Source organism: Oncorhynchus keta, chromosome 28 (genome assembly GCF_023373465.1).
Source record: "Oncorhynchus keta strain PuntledgeMale-10-30-2019 chromosome 28, Oket_V2, whole genome shotgun sequence".
NCBI lineage: Eukaryota > Metazoa > Chordata > Actinopteri > Salmoniformes > Salmonidae > Oncorhynchus > Oncorhynchus keta.
This window is the reverse complement of record NC_068448.1, coordinates 30,259,197-30,275,063: the sequence shown is the minus strand read 5'-3', so window position 1 is coordinate 30,275,063 and position 15,867 is coordinate 30,259,197. Positions and strand designations below refer to the sequence as shown.

Here is a 15,867-nt window from a genome sequence, read left to right as displayed (position 1 = left end):
CTTGACCATCAGGTACCATGACAACAGTCCATAGTTAAAGGTAGAGTCAGCCATACACCAAGAAAACAGCAATATCGGGTCTACTTACGCTATAACTATGAATGTGAATTGCAAGGCCAAAAGTCTCTGCCGTTTTGGTCCAGCAGCTAACACGTTCTCATCTGCAATATCTGCAGTCCATCTTGCTGCTTGTGGCACTGTCATATCACTATGTTTAAAGCGGTTGTATAAACACCGGTGCCACAGATCTAAAGCCACATCTGCTGGTCAGAGTGATATGTAATGAAAGGCTTATGAAAATGTAGTTTGTTAAAAGCCAACTGAACTCATCTTAGGTAGCAACCATATTGATGATGAAAAAATTAACCAATAACCTACTGCAGAAGACAAATGATTGAAACGCATAACTAAATGGTACGGCAGATTATGTGAGATCTATAATGTGTAAATTGCAGAAGATTGCCTGTGCAAACACTAAATACACGGGATATTAAGTATATTCATGTGAACGGAAGTAAGTTGCTTAGGTGAATTAAGTGATGTGTTCCGACCTGATCATCTGAACTAGTACTAGCGTTTCATTGTCATATTCTGATAATACCTTCCGCTATTAATCAATACGTAAGATCCTTGCACATCCCTGCTCTAAGCAGCTCTCTCAGCATCAAAACTGCTCAAGAGGGTGTGATGAGTCTCACCAATGCCCTATGCATATTAAAAAGGCTTTCAGAGGAAGTGAAGCTACACATTCTTAAAAAGACACAGCTCCCAAAAGATATCCCTTAGCATACAGGATAGCTATCCTTTCCCAAACAATCAAATATGACCTGCTAAGCTCACCAGAATCAAATGGCATTAGTCAATTTCTATAACTAGGCCGCCAGGAGAGGGAAGCACTTCCTCTAACTTTATCAGAGGGTTTCCAATGAAATGGACCAGAATAAAGAGTTATGGGTGTGAGATTTCACTTGGAGAAGACTTGACATTATACTGCAAACTGCACAGTGCAGACTTCCTCATCTTTCAAAGTGGAATAGAATATAAAGATGCAGCCCATATTTAAGGAGAGTTTCCGCTCTATGAAATTACTTTTCTTTGCCCTCCCTTTCTTCAAGGGCACAACAGCAATTAAGGTATACGGGGACTGTTGTGAATTTCGTACAAAATGTTTTTCTCGCTGTTACTGGATGGTGTTAAAGTTAAATCCTGGACATATTATTTATCACTACTAAAATCACATTTATTTTCTGCAAACTTAACATGTGTAAATATTTGTATGAACATAACAGAATTCAACCACTGAGACATAAACTGAACAAGTTCCACAGGCATGTGACTAACAGAAATTGAATAATGTGTCCCTGAACATGGGGGGGCTTTGTTCCCCATTGTCCTTGTCAGTTATTGTTACCATGTCCGTTGGTCCTGTGAGTACCTGTGCTGTTGTTTTGTCTTCCATGCTACGTGTTATCGTGCACTTGTTTTGACACTCGTCCCGTGTCAAAGTTCTTGACATTTTCTGGATTGACTGACCTTCATGTCTTAAAGTAATGATGGACTGTCATTTCTCTTTGTTATTTGAGCTGTTCTTATCATAATATGGACTTGGTCATTTACCAAATATGGCCATCTTCTGTATACCACCCCTACCATGTCACAACATAACTGATTGGCTCAAACACATTAAGAAGGAAAGAAATCCCACAAATGAACTTTTAACAAGGCACACCTGTTAATTGAAATGCATTTCAGGTAACTACCTCATGATGCTGATAGAGAGAATGCCAGAGTGTGCAAAGCTGTCAAGGCAAAGGGTGGCTACTTTGAAGAATGTCAAATATAAAATATATTTGAACTTGTTTAACACTTTTCTGGTTACTGCATGATTCCATATGTGTTATTTCGTGGTTTTGAAGTCTTCACTTTAACTCTACAATGTAGAAAATAGTAAATATAAAGAAAAATCCTGGAATGAGTAGTTGTGTCCCAACTTTGACTGGTACTGTATACCCAGACGACTGGTGGAGGGGGCACTGTTTTCAAGCCTCTGCGCTGCCATTGTTGTACTCCTCCACCATCGTAAATTAATATTTTGGAAGATATAAATATGCATTTATTAATGTCTACATTCATTTTTGCCAAGTATATTCTATTACATACACCATAATGCATTCTTTAAAAGGAATTATGGGAATTGAACATAATTTTAAAAAATAAAAAAAACACTGTCCCTTTAAGTAGAATTTTGTGAGAGTACTAACGTTACAGTCCCTACTACAACAAATAAATACTCAAATATATCTAATTTTGTATTCAAACATTTCATTGAAATACTGTACAATTTCATTCATTCTTATGGAGGACTGCTCCTTCTGAGTACCACCAACATGGCGGAGGTGGCTTCAAAGCCTCTCATTGGCAAATACATACTGTAGCATAGCATCAGCCATCCAGGGTATATACTCATAATTGACTGAAACTAAAGGTGATACCACACTCCAGAGCACTATGTAGGACCTAGGCTATCAGCTACATGAAATAAATCAAATAATCAAATAATGTGAATACACAAAGCTCAATAAGCATTGGAAAGAGAACCATTCATTGTAGGTTTTGTACAATACTTTTGTTGTGCTGATATGGGGGTATGTATGAAACATCAACATTGTAGGGTTTTCATCTCCTCATTGAGATACAAACATTCCACTCTTCCTCATTTTTAGAGACTCTTTAGGAACTTATTGTGGTCTGTTTGGTTCAGAGGCTTACAGATGGATCATCTTTTTGTTAAGCAACAATGTGTGCTGTTTAACATAAGAGGTCTAATTCCAATGGCAATTTTATAAAGCTATTTTGCGAGTTTTGTCCTTTCCGTTTGGTCAGCATTGAAATTAAATGACTTGTAAGCCATTACGGTTAAAGTCATAGCCCCAGCATAAGTACACACACAAATCCTGTTTAAGATGTGCCTGTGATGCGCAGTGCAAACACCACATGACTTGATTAAACAATCACAGCCCAAACTTGTTCTTGGTACATTTGCTCTCCTCTGGCCCAGAGCATCTACACATAAGAATACCACAAAGATTAGAAAGAAGTATCCGTGTTATTAGGACAGTGAGACAGATTAGTAGTGTAGCACTCCTGCAATAACAGCGGTGCAGTCCTATCTAGATAAAGTGGGGAAGAATCCTTAAGAGACAAACAGGGGGAATTGGTTTGTGAAAGATGCAGCCATAACCCTAGCCAACTACTTTTTCTATACACATCTCTACTCTATGATATTTCCTTGCTAAATCAAATATTGGTCGGTGGTCCTGTAGCTCAGTTGGTAGAGCATGGCGCTTGTAACGCCAGGGTAGTGGGTTCGATCCCCGGGACCACCCATACGTAGAATGTATGCACACATGACTGTAAGTCGCTTTGGATAAAAGCGTCTGCTAAATGGCATATATTATTATTATTATTATATATTATATTTCTTAGGTGTCGTTGATTTGATCCGTGAGCAGATTAAAATTGCTCACACCAGGAATACACCTGTACAGAAATAAATACATATTGACCAAATTTTTAGGAGCATTACCATAGCAAAATACGAGTGACACACCTCACACTCAATCTTTGGAATGATATTACTGCTCGAAGCCAGTTCAAACCACAGCACCTCATTCTTGTTCCTGAGCAAGATGTATCAACCCAGCTATTTCTTCAAAGTAGCCTGGCTCCACCTGGTACATCACCTCTGGTGCTTCACAATAATGTTGGCAGAGGGAGGTGAGACTTCCAGGCCTGAGGATGGATATCCAGGAGATGCAGCACAAAAACAATTAATCCCAGATCAAATAAGAAATGCAGACCCCTGCTGATTCTTCACATGCACCGGCAGATGTGCCCATGTTGTAATGTCTCCCGTTTGGCATTACTCTGTGAAAACGAAGATGCTATTGCAGGGAATGTGAAGAAAATAATAACAATAGCAATAATTTGTGTACTTTCTATAGCGGTTTTCATAACAGAAAAATAAATTAATTGCCTAAAAAGCTAAATGTATGAGTATTGACTACAAAAAGATATACAGTAGGTCAACCAGAGGTGAAGATCATAGCACAAGGTAATGTTGACGTTAGCATTGTAAAAAATGGATTATGTGCTTTAGCCAAATCCTCAGTTATTTGTTGTCGTGCCATATCTTATTTTCTTGGTATGACAACGAGCATGACAGATGAGCTGTCTACAGAACAAACTGATCTGCTACCAGGCTACATTGAAGTCAATCTATAGCAGACTTAGAGAATTATGTCTGGTGGATAGAATTATATATATATACTGCTAGGGAGGATAGATTGTTACTGTGTGATTCTTTTCAATGTTCTCTCATCTCATGCCGGAGGTCACGACCACATACGACCCCTGGGGATTGGATTCCCAGATAAACCTCTTCTGACCGTTCATTCCTCTCTCGCCTGTCCCTGTCGTTCTCTATTCGAATCGGTGTATCTGAATAAACAGTCAAATATGTAAGGTGAACAGTATTCCGTTCTCATCCCGGCGCACACATAATTAGTGGCCAAATTTCATATATTGTAGGAATTCTGCCCAAGGCCAATGTTGTACTTACTGAATTACGGTGTGTACATGTGGGTGCATGTGTGAATCACAGGAGGTTGGTGGCACCTTAATTGGGGAGAACAGGCTTGTGGTAATGACTGGAGTGGAATCAGTGGAATGGTATCAAATACGGCATAAACACATGTTTTCCAGGTGTTTGATGCCATTCCATTAGAGCTGTTCCGGGACATTATTATGAGCCGTCCTCCCCTCAGCAGCCCCCTGTGGTGTGAATGAGTCCTCATATTAAAAAATGTTTGGGCATGCCACATTTATAGCACCTATCAATGAAAAAGGCCAAAGATCAATCAAAACTAAGACATTACCACTACATTGAATTTATGAATACAGATGATTCAGATAATTTTTGCAAAATTCATACAACATTACTTTGACCAATTGGCACTGCCTTTTCTCTTGTTGCTTGTGCCGGAGGTATTACACCCAGATCTACAGTAATGGAATTAGGTTGTTAGCCAGTTCCATTATACCACAAAGGGGATGTCTAGCTAAAGTTGTAGGTCCACCGATGATTGATCATCGTTTCTTGAGATTTCATCCACTACCCCGGTGTCTCAATTCCTGGCTCATACATTCAGATTTAACAATCCTCTCACTTGACCAACCCAGTGGTAATGAGCTGATGGATCAGAGGATCGATTTGTCTGCCAAAGACTAGAAAGTCCCAATTACCTTAAGTAAACACTTGAAAACAGTTCCACAAAAAGCCCAAGACGGCGTAGTAGAGTAGTGGAGAAGGGGAAATGGAAGAAGATTAGAAAATATATCAGTAATTCTACAGGACCCCAATCTCATGTTAAGTCATTGAAAGTAATTCAACATTGGTAACTCTGTGGCAACAAATGGCTTTGTACTTAGAAGTGTTTGTATGCATCACTAAGAGCTACTACGTCCGTGTTTCTCCAGTCTGTGGGCCTGTGTCGGTCTGTGGGATGTTGCTTACTGGTCCCTGGTCCCAGATGGTTAACTGGCACTAATTGAGTAACCGCTAAATTGGTAGTTGTTTTGCAAGTGGTCCATCAAGGAGGAAAAATCAAAGCTTGCCCTGACAAGATGAGGGACCATAGTTTGCCACTAGGCAATCATTATTACAATGTATTTAATTTACCTGATACAAAGCATCCTGTAAAATAATGACAAAGTGTCAACATCTCCTTTACATATCACACTGCATTTCTCACAAAGTATGGGCATCAGACATGGGTTCAAATAGTATTTTAAACCTTTCAAATACTTTAGCATGTTTGACGGATTCTGTTTAGTGCGATGAATCCAATGAAATAGTCCCAAAATCGCAAACAACACCCATCTGGCACTCCAGACAGGCTAAAGTAAATGCTAAAAAATATTAGTATTAAGTACAATTTGAATCCAGGTTTGTGAATGTCCCGGCTTTCCACCATACCTGTGGCTCTCTCGGAGTGCTTCTTTCCCCTTCCTCCAGGAGATCATCCCATGTGGAGACATCTTAGGCCTGCACTCAATCAGCACATCACCCCCCTGCCTGGCCAGGGTCTGAGGCTTCAGCATGTTCTGGGAGAAATCTGGGGCTACAGCTACGAGAGAGATATTAAGAGATGGAGAGACAGATATCAATTGGCTAAAATAGAGGGATTGAAAGAAGAGAGAGAGAAATCAAGAGAGAGCATCCCTCAGAACATATAGGTCACCGTATCTATTAGGTAGGTCAGCTAACCACACGTCCTCCATAGACACCACACACGCGCGCGCACAAACACACACACACACACACTTGGAGAGGGCGTTCATTTAAGAAAGATGCTTCATAGTTTTAGAACGCCTTGCAGTTTTCCTTGCTGGGGTGTAATACATCAAGCATTCAGCCGTGGGGCTTTGACAAAAAAGAAAAGATGTAAAACGAGGGGAGGCTTTGTAGCCACTCCTTTAGGCTTTAATTACTAACACTCCGACGTCTGGATCTGTTTTGTATGCATATCGACTCAGCAGAGCGCTCTTCAAAGCCAACACGCTGCCGAGCGACGATGACAGCGCTGAGAACTTTGCAATTATTTCCTGCCACAGTGTTTAAGACAAAAATACAAAAAAATGTCACTTCCTCCCTTTAACCCTTCGCCTATATGACTAAACTGAAATGTTTCTTACAGAAGAAATATGAAAAGCATATGCATAAGCATGGTAGTAATTGAAAGGGAACAGTTTGGAGGTTATGGGAAAATTATTAAACCAAAGTTGACACAACAGTTTACCTAAGACAAGACAGAATCCAAACATTACGCGGTTGATTTTATGTGATTTTAAAATGTACTGTACTTTTTGCCACATTTGCTAGCGAAATCTGAAAATACTCTGGATTACATTCAGAACATGATACGAATATCCCTGGAAAATATGGGGTAGTTCCTCAATGTCTCATCTTTCAAAATACATAAAGTCCTCTTAATTTCCCTCACTCAGTCAACAAAACATTTGCCCAATTAACGGGAAGGATGGGGGCAACTTATTCTCACATGCGGTGTTCAAGTTCAGAACGCCTGTCAGTCAAAACCCCAAGCGCAGTGAAGCGGACAGCCTGAGCTCTGATGTCATTTATAGCATGTTACTGTACAGCCAATGTGTTTCAAGTTAGGCGCTCATCAGTGCCCAAATCTGCTATTTTCAACCCGTATACGGGTAGAGTGTAAAGGGTTAATATCTACAGACCAACAGATATTGTCATTCAATTTGTCCAAGGTCTTTTAGCTTTTGGAATAATTATGCTCTCATTCTCTACACCACCATGACATTAGTTGCTCTAATGAGGAACAAGTCATTTCACTCTAGGGGTTCTGAAACTAGGGGTTCTGAAAGTTCTTCAGCCTGGGATCCAAATGAGAAATGTGTGAGAAAAAATGCGTGCCTGGTTGGTATTCGGCCATGATTACTAAAAGATTACAAGGGGGCCCCTGTCTTGATGGCAGAGAGAATTAAAAAACAAAATACATTTCCTACAATTCTGCACATTTTGCCATGTGGTGGAGAGAAATCTTTGCCATTTTAAAGCTAATTTCCTGCAATTCTACACATTTTGTCATGACTCATGCCATGTTATATATGATATCCTCGTGACAGTGACTAACACGCACATGCCCTGCGTGCCTGGTTGGTATTCGGTCATGATTACTACAAGATTACATAGCTGGCTAGACTAATTTACCAGTCTAAACATTGTTAGCTGACATGGCTAATTGAGTGACAGTCAGTGACTGACATAAGAGAAAAACTGCTGAAGTACAACATTTCATAATTGCACCTTGTGTTTTCTATTATTCTATCTATCAACAAACAGTAAGCTGAGATCCAAAAACTCAGACATGTCCGCAAGCCACTTTGGGTCAAGACCCATATTTAAGAAAGGCTGCCTTAAAAGTCTTGGGGCTTGATTCAATCCATAACGCGGAATATCTGAGTTGTAGCGCAATTGACATTTAAAGGCAATGTTACCGAATTTGCGGAGATTGCATCCACGGTAAACGCTGCATATGTCGGCTTAATCGGAAATGACCTTTAAGGCCTAGATTCAATCAGTTCCAGCTCTAACCTGCTATAACCAACAACTGTATAGCAGTTTCATTGTTTTTGTTTAGACAAAGTCAGAGGTGTATAGTAGCGGCGTTGGAGCTGTCGAATTGCTGGGCAGCTGCTCTTGTCATCATTGTCATGAAACCACACCAGTCCTTAAATCACACCCGTGTTAGATGTTCAGAACGAGAAAGTGTAGGTTACATAAAAATAATGACACTCAAAATGAAAACCAGTCAACAAAATAAGGATATACAGTATATCAGCCTAATCGAGGTATAGATTACAACACACATTCCAGTGTTCAAACTTGTAAACAAGGCTGCATGGGATTATTACGAATGCGACTCGGTGCATCTGCCAATGTTCACGATAGGAATAACACCGGGAGCCACTTGCGAATTTGACAGCTCCAACGCAGTTACACCTCCAACATCGCCTAAATAAAAACAATAAAACTTCTATGCAATTGTTGGTTATCGCAGGTTCAGGCAGAACTGGTTGACTCCAGCCCTAAATGTCAACCACACTACAACACAGATCTTCCACGTTACGGATTGAATTGACCCTGTGGTTTCCTCCAAGATTTAGACTATGGGAGGATACATGTTGTTGGATTCGACATTTTGAACATTGAGATATTTAAATAAATGATAGGAAAGAAGTATAGAATCAGATGAGAAAGAGACTGGGCCTCTGGAGAAAGACAGATAGCTGTGGAATGTGTTGGAATGTGTTGGGGGATGGGAGCAGAGCAACAGTTGAGATAGGGGAGACAGATGGGCATCTATGGACTAAGGGAAGGAGGGGTTGAGGTCAGGAGGTGAGGTCAGTTCCCCTTAAGGGAGTAATCAGGGTTTAGTATCTGGTTACCTTCTTTCTGTTGAACAATAAGATGTAAGGATTGGAGAGAGAAGGAGGAGTGTCCTAAAGTGGGATGTATATAACTGTGATGGTGAGAAATGTTTTACTGTCTGAATACAGCTGTACAGAACCTTTGGGAAATATTCAACTTGGTTAAAGCTTCTCTAGTGTCCGTGAGCTATTTACTCTGAAAAATAAGAACCTAACACTGTATAGCGTGCAGTATGGCTTTAAGTGGCTTCAACACTATTAAATTGCAAACCTTGCTAGTGACCATAGCTACTGTAGAGAGCTAGTTATGCAGCTGAATGACGATGACAATGACAACAATGATGATGATAATGGCATGCTGAATCTTACCTATAACTCGGAGTTCAGTGTTGGTGAAGACCCGACCATGTTTATTCTCTGCAACACACTGGTACATCCCAATGTCGGCCAGCTTCAAGCTGCTGATGGTCAGGACTCCGTTGTTCACTTGCACTCTGTCCTGAAAAAGAGACACCCGGTTTTCCATCTGAAAGTCAGAGAGAGAGCTATTGTACTCATAGTATGACAGGATGCCTTCAACAGATTCAAACTACTGAGAGAAAAAACATGTAGGGCAGGATACTAACACACAGACACCCATGTATACACGACAAGACATACCACTAAAGGTCTCTTCACAAACAAAGTCAAGAACAGACTATGGGAGGCACACAGTACTACATAGAGTCATGACTACATGGAACTCTATTCCACATCAGATAACAGTAGAATAAGAATTTAAAAAACAGATAGAAATAAACCTTATGGAACAGCGTGATGGGACACACACACACACACAGGTACAGACACACACACACACACAACCGTACGTACACATGGAGTTTGTATTGTAGATATGTGATAGTAGAGTATTGGCCTGAGGGCACACACTTAATGTGTTGTGAAAAAATCTATGAAATGTAATGTAATATTTTACATTGTATATAACTGACTTAATGTTGCTGGACACCAGGAAGAGCAGCTGCTGTTGGGGATCATTAATAAATACAAATAGTTGGTGACATTTTAAGGTTTGGTGTTCAAATGAAAGATGCTCTCACACACTGTGCTTGCAAAGTATAATTTATATGTATTGCTTCTCTATACTGTATACTTTAGGTTTGGTAAAATTTGGTTTGAGGCCCTTTGACGAAGGGCTGAACCAAATTAAGTGTTACCTCACAACTTAAAAATGGCAAATAAGGAATTGATGATTTATGAAACAGCAAATTATAAGCAGTTTATGGGCACAAAATAAGGGCTGTCCATGGAAACGGGTGTATTCCGTTGGAAGACCTGATCTCATTTCAGCTGTAGCCACCATTTCTCCCCGTCAGGGGGGTGGTAATTAAAATACTGCTAATTTTCTGGGGTCCTAATAGGCCCATAGGGGATTATTCTAACCCCCTCTGCTAGAAATGTTCCTGAAACCTCATCAAATGATAGTTTAAATGAACAGTCCCTGTGGAATTAATCAGGAACATAATAGACTTGCTAAATCTGGGATGACCATCTTATTCAGAAGAGCTGTTTGTTATGCAGGATCAAAAATAATATTGAGTTGATAAGACGCACGCGTGAATACAAGTACAGAAACACACACACACACACACACACAAGCACGCACGCACGCACAAACACACACACACACACACACACACACACACACACACACACACACACACACACACACACACACACACACACACACACACACACACACACACACACACACACACACACACACACACACACACACACAGAGAATGTGGATGTCAGCCGCTTCTTTCCTCCTCTATTCTCTCTTTGACCTTTATGAGAATTGCCACTGCTTCCTACGCCCCTTTTATAGTCGTGTCAATTTAGTCGAGCTACACTCATTGTTCTTGCCCTTGATCTTCTCCATTGAGTGCAGCCAGTCTTTTAATGTCATTGAGAGAGCAGTTCCGGAGGGACCATCCTGCACTCTGTCTGTTGTCTGAAAGCATTACTGCTCTGCCTCTTGAAAATACAGGGCTGTCCCTTACCATCAGTGAGTGACCCTGCTGAGGGGCCCTTATGAGTCTCAGTCATGCGATGGGCGAGTGGCTGACTCAGTGTTAGAGGCTGCGAGAGGGGGCTGTGCATGCAGCACTTGGGATGGCACAACACGTATCTCTACCAGTGTGTGTGTGTGTGTGTGTGTGTGTGTGTAGGGGTTGAGCCTCACTGTTCCATTCGGTGCCCAGCATTGTCCACTTGAACAATGTTAGATGATTTTCTGCCTGGATTCTAGCTCTTACCAGAGAAAATAAATGGAGGCATACGTCTGCTTTATGGGCATCATTAATTAAGCTTGACGATTCTCTGATTTTAGCAGTATTTTACGATGATAGTTGAAGCACCTCATGTCGTATGAAATGGATTTAACGATCCCATCACTGACACTGCTAGGTGAGCAGACACAAAAAACAGCAATGATTCCAAAGTCATGTTTGTGACTTTAGAGGGCATTTGTAAAAATCGGAACACCTCGAGATTCACTCATTAATTTGTCCAGGGCGAGCTGTTGAGTGGGGAAATATGTGTATGAGAAGGTCCTCGTTTCACAAGGTGACATTTTAAGTTACAGCCCTTCTCAACGCCATCTACTTCCCTTGACGTCTAGCCAACATTAGGAACAGTCGGAGCAAAAAGACTGGGCTGGACAGATCCATTGTAATGAGGAATAACAAATGCTACCTTTCCCCTTCCTTTCCTCCAGAAGAGGCTATAAGGACACTCCTGACCTGTAAAATGACCAACCAAATTCTGAAACTGAGCCTTACCTTAACCAAACCCTTAACCAAACCCTTAACCCTAACCTTAACCAAACCCTTAACCCTAACCAAACCCTTAACCCTAACCAAACCCTTAATCCTAACCAAACCCTTAACCCAAACCCTTAACCCTTAACCCTTAACCCTAACCAAACCCTTAACCTTAACCAAACCCTAACCTTAACCAAACCCTTAACCCTAACCTTAACCAAACCCTTAACCCTAACCCTAACCAAACCCTTAACCTTAACCAAACCAAACCCTTAACCAAACCCTTAACCCTAACCTTAACCAAACCCTTAACCCTAACCTTAACCAAACCCTTAACCCTAACCTTAACCAAACCCTTAACCCTAACCTTAACCAAACCCTTAACCCTAACCCTAACCTTAACCAAACCCTTACCTTAACCAAACCCTTAACCCTAACCAAACCCTTAACCCTAACCTTAACCTTAACCCTAACCTTAACCTTAACCCTAACCAAACCCTTAACCCTAACCCGAACCCTAACCTTAACCAAACCCTTAACCCTAACCCTAACCTTAACCAAACCCTTAACCCTAACCCTAACCTTAAACAAACCCTTAACCCTAACCAAACCCTTAACCCTAACCTTAACCTTAACCTTAACCTTAACCCTAACCTTAACCTTAACCCTAACCTTAACCCTAACCTTAACCCTAACCAAACCCTTAACCCTAACCCTAACCTTAACCTTAACCTTGACATTAACCTTAACCCTAACCTTAACCTTAACCCTAACCTTAACCCTAACCAAACCCTTAACCCTAACCCTAACCCTAACCTTAACCTTAACCCTAACCAAACCCTTAACCCTAACCCTAACCCTAACCTTAACCTTAACCTTAACCCTAACCAAACCCTTAACCCTAACCCTAACCTTAACCTTAACCTTAACCTTAACCCTAACCAAACCCTTAACCCTAACCCTAACCTTAACCTTAACCTTAACCTTAACCCTAACCAAACCCTTAACCCTAACCCTAACCTTAACCTTAACCTTAACCTTAACCTTAACCCTAACCCTAACCCTAACCCAATTGGAACTAACTCTGAAATGAAACATCGTTTTGCAGATCACGAGTGTCCGTGTAGCCTTTTCCCTTTCCTCTCCTCTCCCACTACACCGCTGACCTTTGAGTTTGGGAAATTGATTAAATGCTGCCACGGTTGACAGTGGCATTTAGAAAATGGTAACACCCCAGCTCATTAACACAGCCACATGTATGAAAAGTGTGTTACCTTTCCTCCGCCGACCGATATTTGGAATAGAATATGTGATTTGAAAGTCAATAAACGCTGAGGTCCACCGGTATACTAACAAGTGTTTTATGTGGTCCGGGATATGTGGTGACCAACACTTGACCTTCAAATGACCCTCTCAATTGCACATTTGAGACTGCTGACCACCTTTGAGATACCAAACTAAGTCTACTTTAACATCAACGTAACTTGATTCTTAAATCAACTGAATGGACACCTGTTCACTTGTAAAAGTGTTTACCACATTTCCATTCCAACACTGACATTATACGTGTGTGATTCACGGGATTTATCACAATAACAAACTAAGCCAAATGCATGAATGTGAAATCTACTCAGTGTGATAAGGCTTCTCGTTTCCTTTCCCTGGGGAGAAGTGGCTTAATGGTAAAAACTCGAAAGAGCAGATAGGAGAGATTGAAAAACAGATTACTGTGTTTGACGCAAGCAGAAAATTGCATCACTTTGGCTCATTCGCAAAACAAACTCACCCTGCTACACAGACATGTGGGCCTTTTTCAATTGTATGCTAAGAAGCTCTTCCAAATAGAATGACTATGCTCTGTTCTTCCACCCACCCAGTCATGTCATTGCTCACTATAATAGCAATGTCCTTTCTCACAAAGCAACAATATGGTCAAGAATTTGGATGAAACATTTTGCATTATGTATGAGTAAACACTTTGATTTACATTGGTCATGTCCCAGGTTCTTATACTATAGTATTACAATTAATAAGTTTTGTCCATTCTAGTCATTTGAGTAATTGGGTAACACCCCTTATGAATACCCTCTTCATAATGCATTAAAAGAACATTTATAATGCCTTATGAGGTATGCAAAATGCTCTATAATGCACACCATAGGTGCAACCTTCTGCTCACATTCTAATTCAACGTTTAAAAAAAAAAAGTTAGGTCACATTGTGGTATTGCAGTATCACCTAGTGATAGTTTATCACAAAAACCTGTACTGCAATAAAACAATTTTTGTTAAAGTAGTGAGACTGGCTTCCCTCCAACTCTCACAGGAAAACACTCACCTCCATTGTGTCCAGAGGCTCGCCGTTTTTCAGCCATCGGTAAGAGGACTTCGGCTTGGCACTAGCCTTGCACTCCCACACCAGGGTGTCATCGATTGGCTTCTGAGCATCCCGAGGCTCCTCGATCAGGTGGGGGGGAGCTGCAAGGTCCACAGTATACTCAATGAATTAACATTGCCGGGATTCTGGATGGTGGTTTAATATTGAAAATGGGTTACAGTTGTGAACATAAATCAATTAATCAACCAAGCAGGCAATTAGTTAATTAATAAAGCAACCAACCAAGCAATTCATTAATCAACTTCCCATTAACCCAAATCTGACCCCAAAAGAAGCAAAAAAACAAAAACAGCAATAAGAGGTTCTATAGCAGAGCCCATATACAGCTCTCTTGTCGCAACAATTTTTAATGAAAAGCTTACAGATTGGTGATTGGCTGAGGTTAGTTCATATTGACTCGACACATTATTGTGAATTACTGCTAAGTGAAGTGGATGTGAGTCTAAGGCAGCAGCATTAATGACACTATAGGATGCCCCCATTTTCTAATTTGAAATGAAAATCTATTGGGAAATGGTGGTGCATTTAAAATGGTGGTTCTTGTGTCACATAAATTACTACTCCCTTATCTTCCAGCCTGGCCTCAAAGCCATACGAAGCATACTATACATATTGTTGTGCACCTCCAAGACATATGATATGTACTAATGGTCTCTAGACTTTAGTTACTTTAGACATAAATGTACTGTAAGTAGTGAGGTTTGTCGGGGAGGATGGTTGGGCCTACACCGCAACCGTCTAGCAATTCAAAGGTTGCGTGTTTGAGTCATGTCAGTGACAACTGCAGCATTTTAGCTAACCCTTCCCCAAACTCTTTTCCTAACCTTAACTTAATTCTCCTAACCTTTCAAGTACATTTTTCTAAACTTTTTCGTTTTAGTTTCCTAAACGGTTAATGTAAATGATCCTAACCTTTGTCTTTATTTCACCTTACCATAAATTCTCCCTGTAAAAGTCCTTTGTAATTGTCCTTTGTTGTTATGATGCAACAAGCAACCTTGTCTCAGAGAAATATGTATAATACTATATGTCCTCCAAAAAGTAATGTGTTACTTCATACAATTCATATGCTATTTTACGACCGGGAAAGACATATGATACTATACGTTATTTAAATCATATGATATTGTATGACCGCTATTCCATTCATAATGTGACCTAACGTAACGTAACATATCATACTAAATGAAGAGAATAAATCATACGTACTAAATCATACAAAGCCCTGAGACCAGGTTGTATCTTCCACAAGGATAGGGGCAGACTCATGGCCTTTGAGTTAACACATAAATACTGTGTTTTTGTGCGTTTGTGTGTGCATGCAAGCAAGTTTGTTAACTAAGTTTCTGTTGTGTTATTTAGTAGCTAACATACTGTTGGTATCCTGTGATAAACCTGAGAAACAACGACAAGAGTACTGTACCATGTCTACACGGGTTAAATTTGTATGAGCTACTAAGTTTAATCTATTATTGGAAGGCTGTTCTGTACATACTCCTGAGTGATTGATATACAGTATATTGTGTGGAATCATGATAGCTGTCATATTGTACTCATCTTTCTTGCACTAACACTTGCATTTGTATTTTCTTACTAGCACTGACTTGGCTGATAC

General features: G+C 40.4%; 1 protein-coding gene across 4 annotated transcripts in view; it reads right to left on the bottom strand.

Annotated features, from left to right (window-relative positions):
* Positions 1 to 15,867, bottom strand: part of cntn3a.1 (contactin 3a, tandem duplicate 1) — a 104,446-nt gene that overhangs the window by 21,655 nt on the left and 66,924 nt on the right. For 3 of the 4 annotated variants that reach the window (XM_035740686.2, XM_035740682.2, XM_035740683.2), the window contains 3 exons: positions 14,193 to 14,332; positions 9,397 to 9,553; positions 6,038 to 6,188 (listed from right to left, as the gene is read on the bottom strand). In XM_035740686.2, the coding sequence (XP_035596579.1) occupies positions 6,038 to 6,188; positions 9,397 to 9,553; positions 14,193 to 14,332 (448 nt within the window). The remainder of the gene's footprint in view (positions 1 to 6,037; positions 6,189 to 9,396; positions 9,554 to 14,192; positions 14,333 to 15,867) is intronic. The other variant, XM_035740685.2, reaches the window with a different exon arrangement.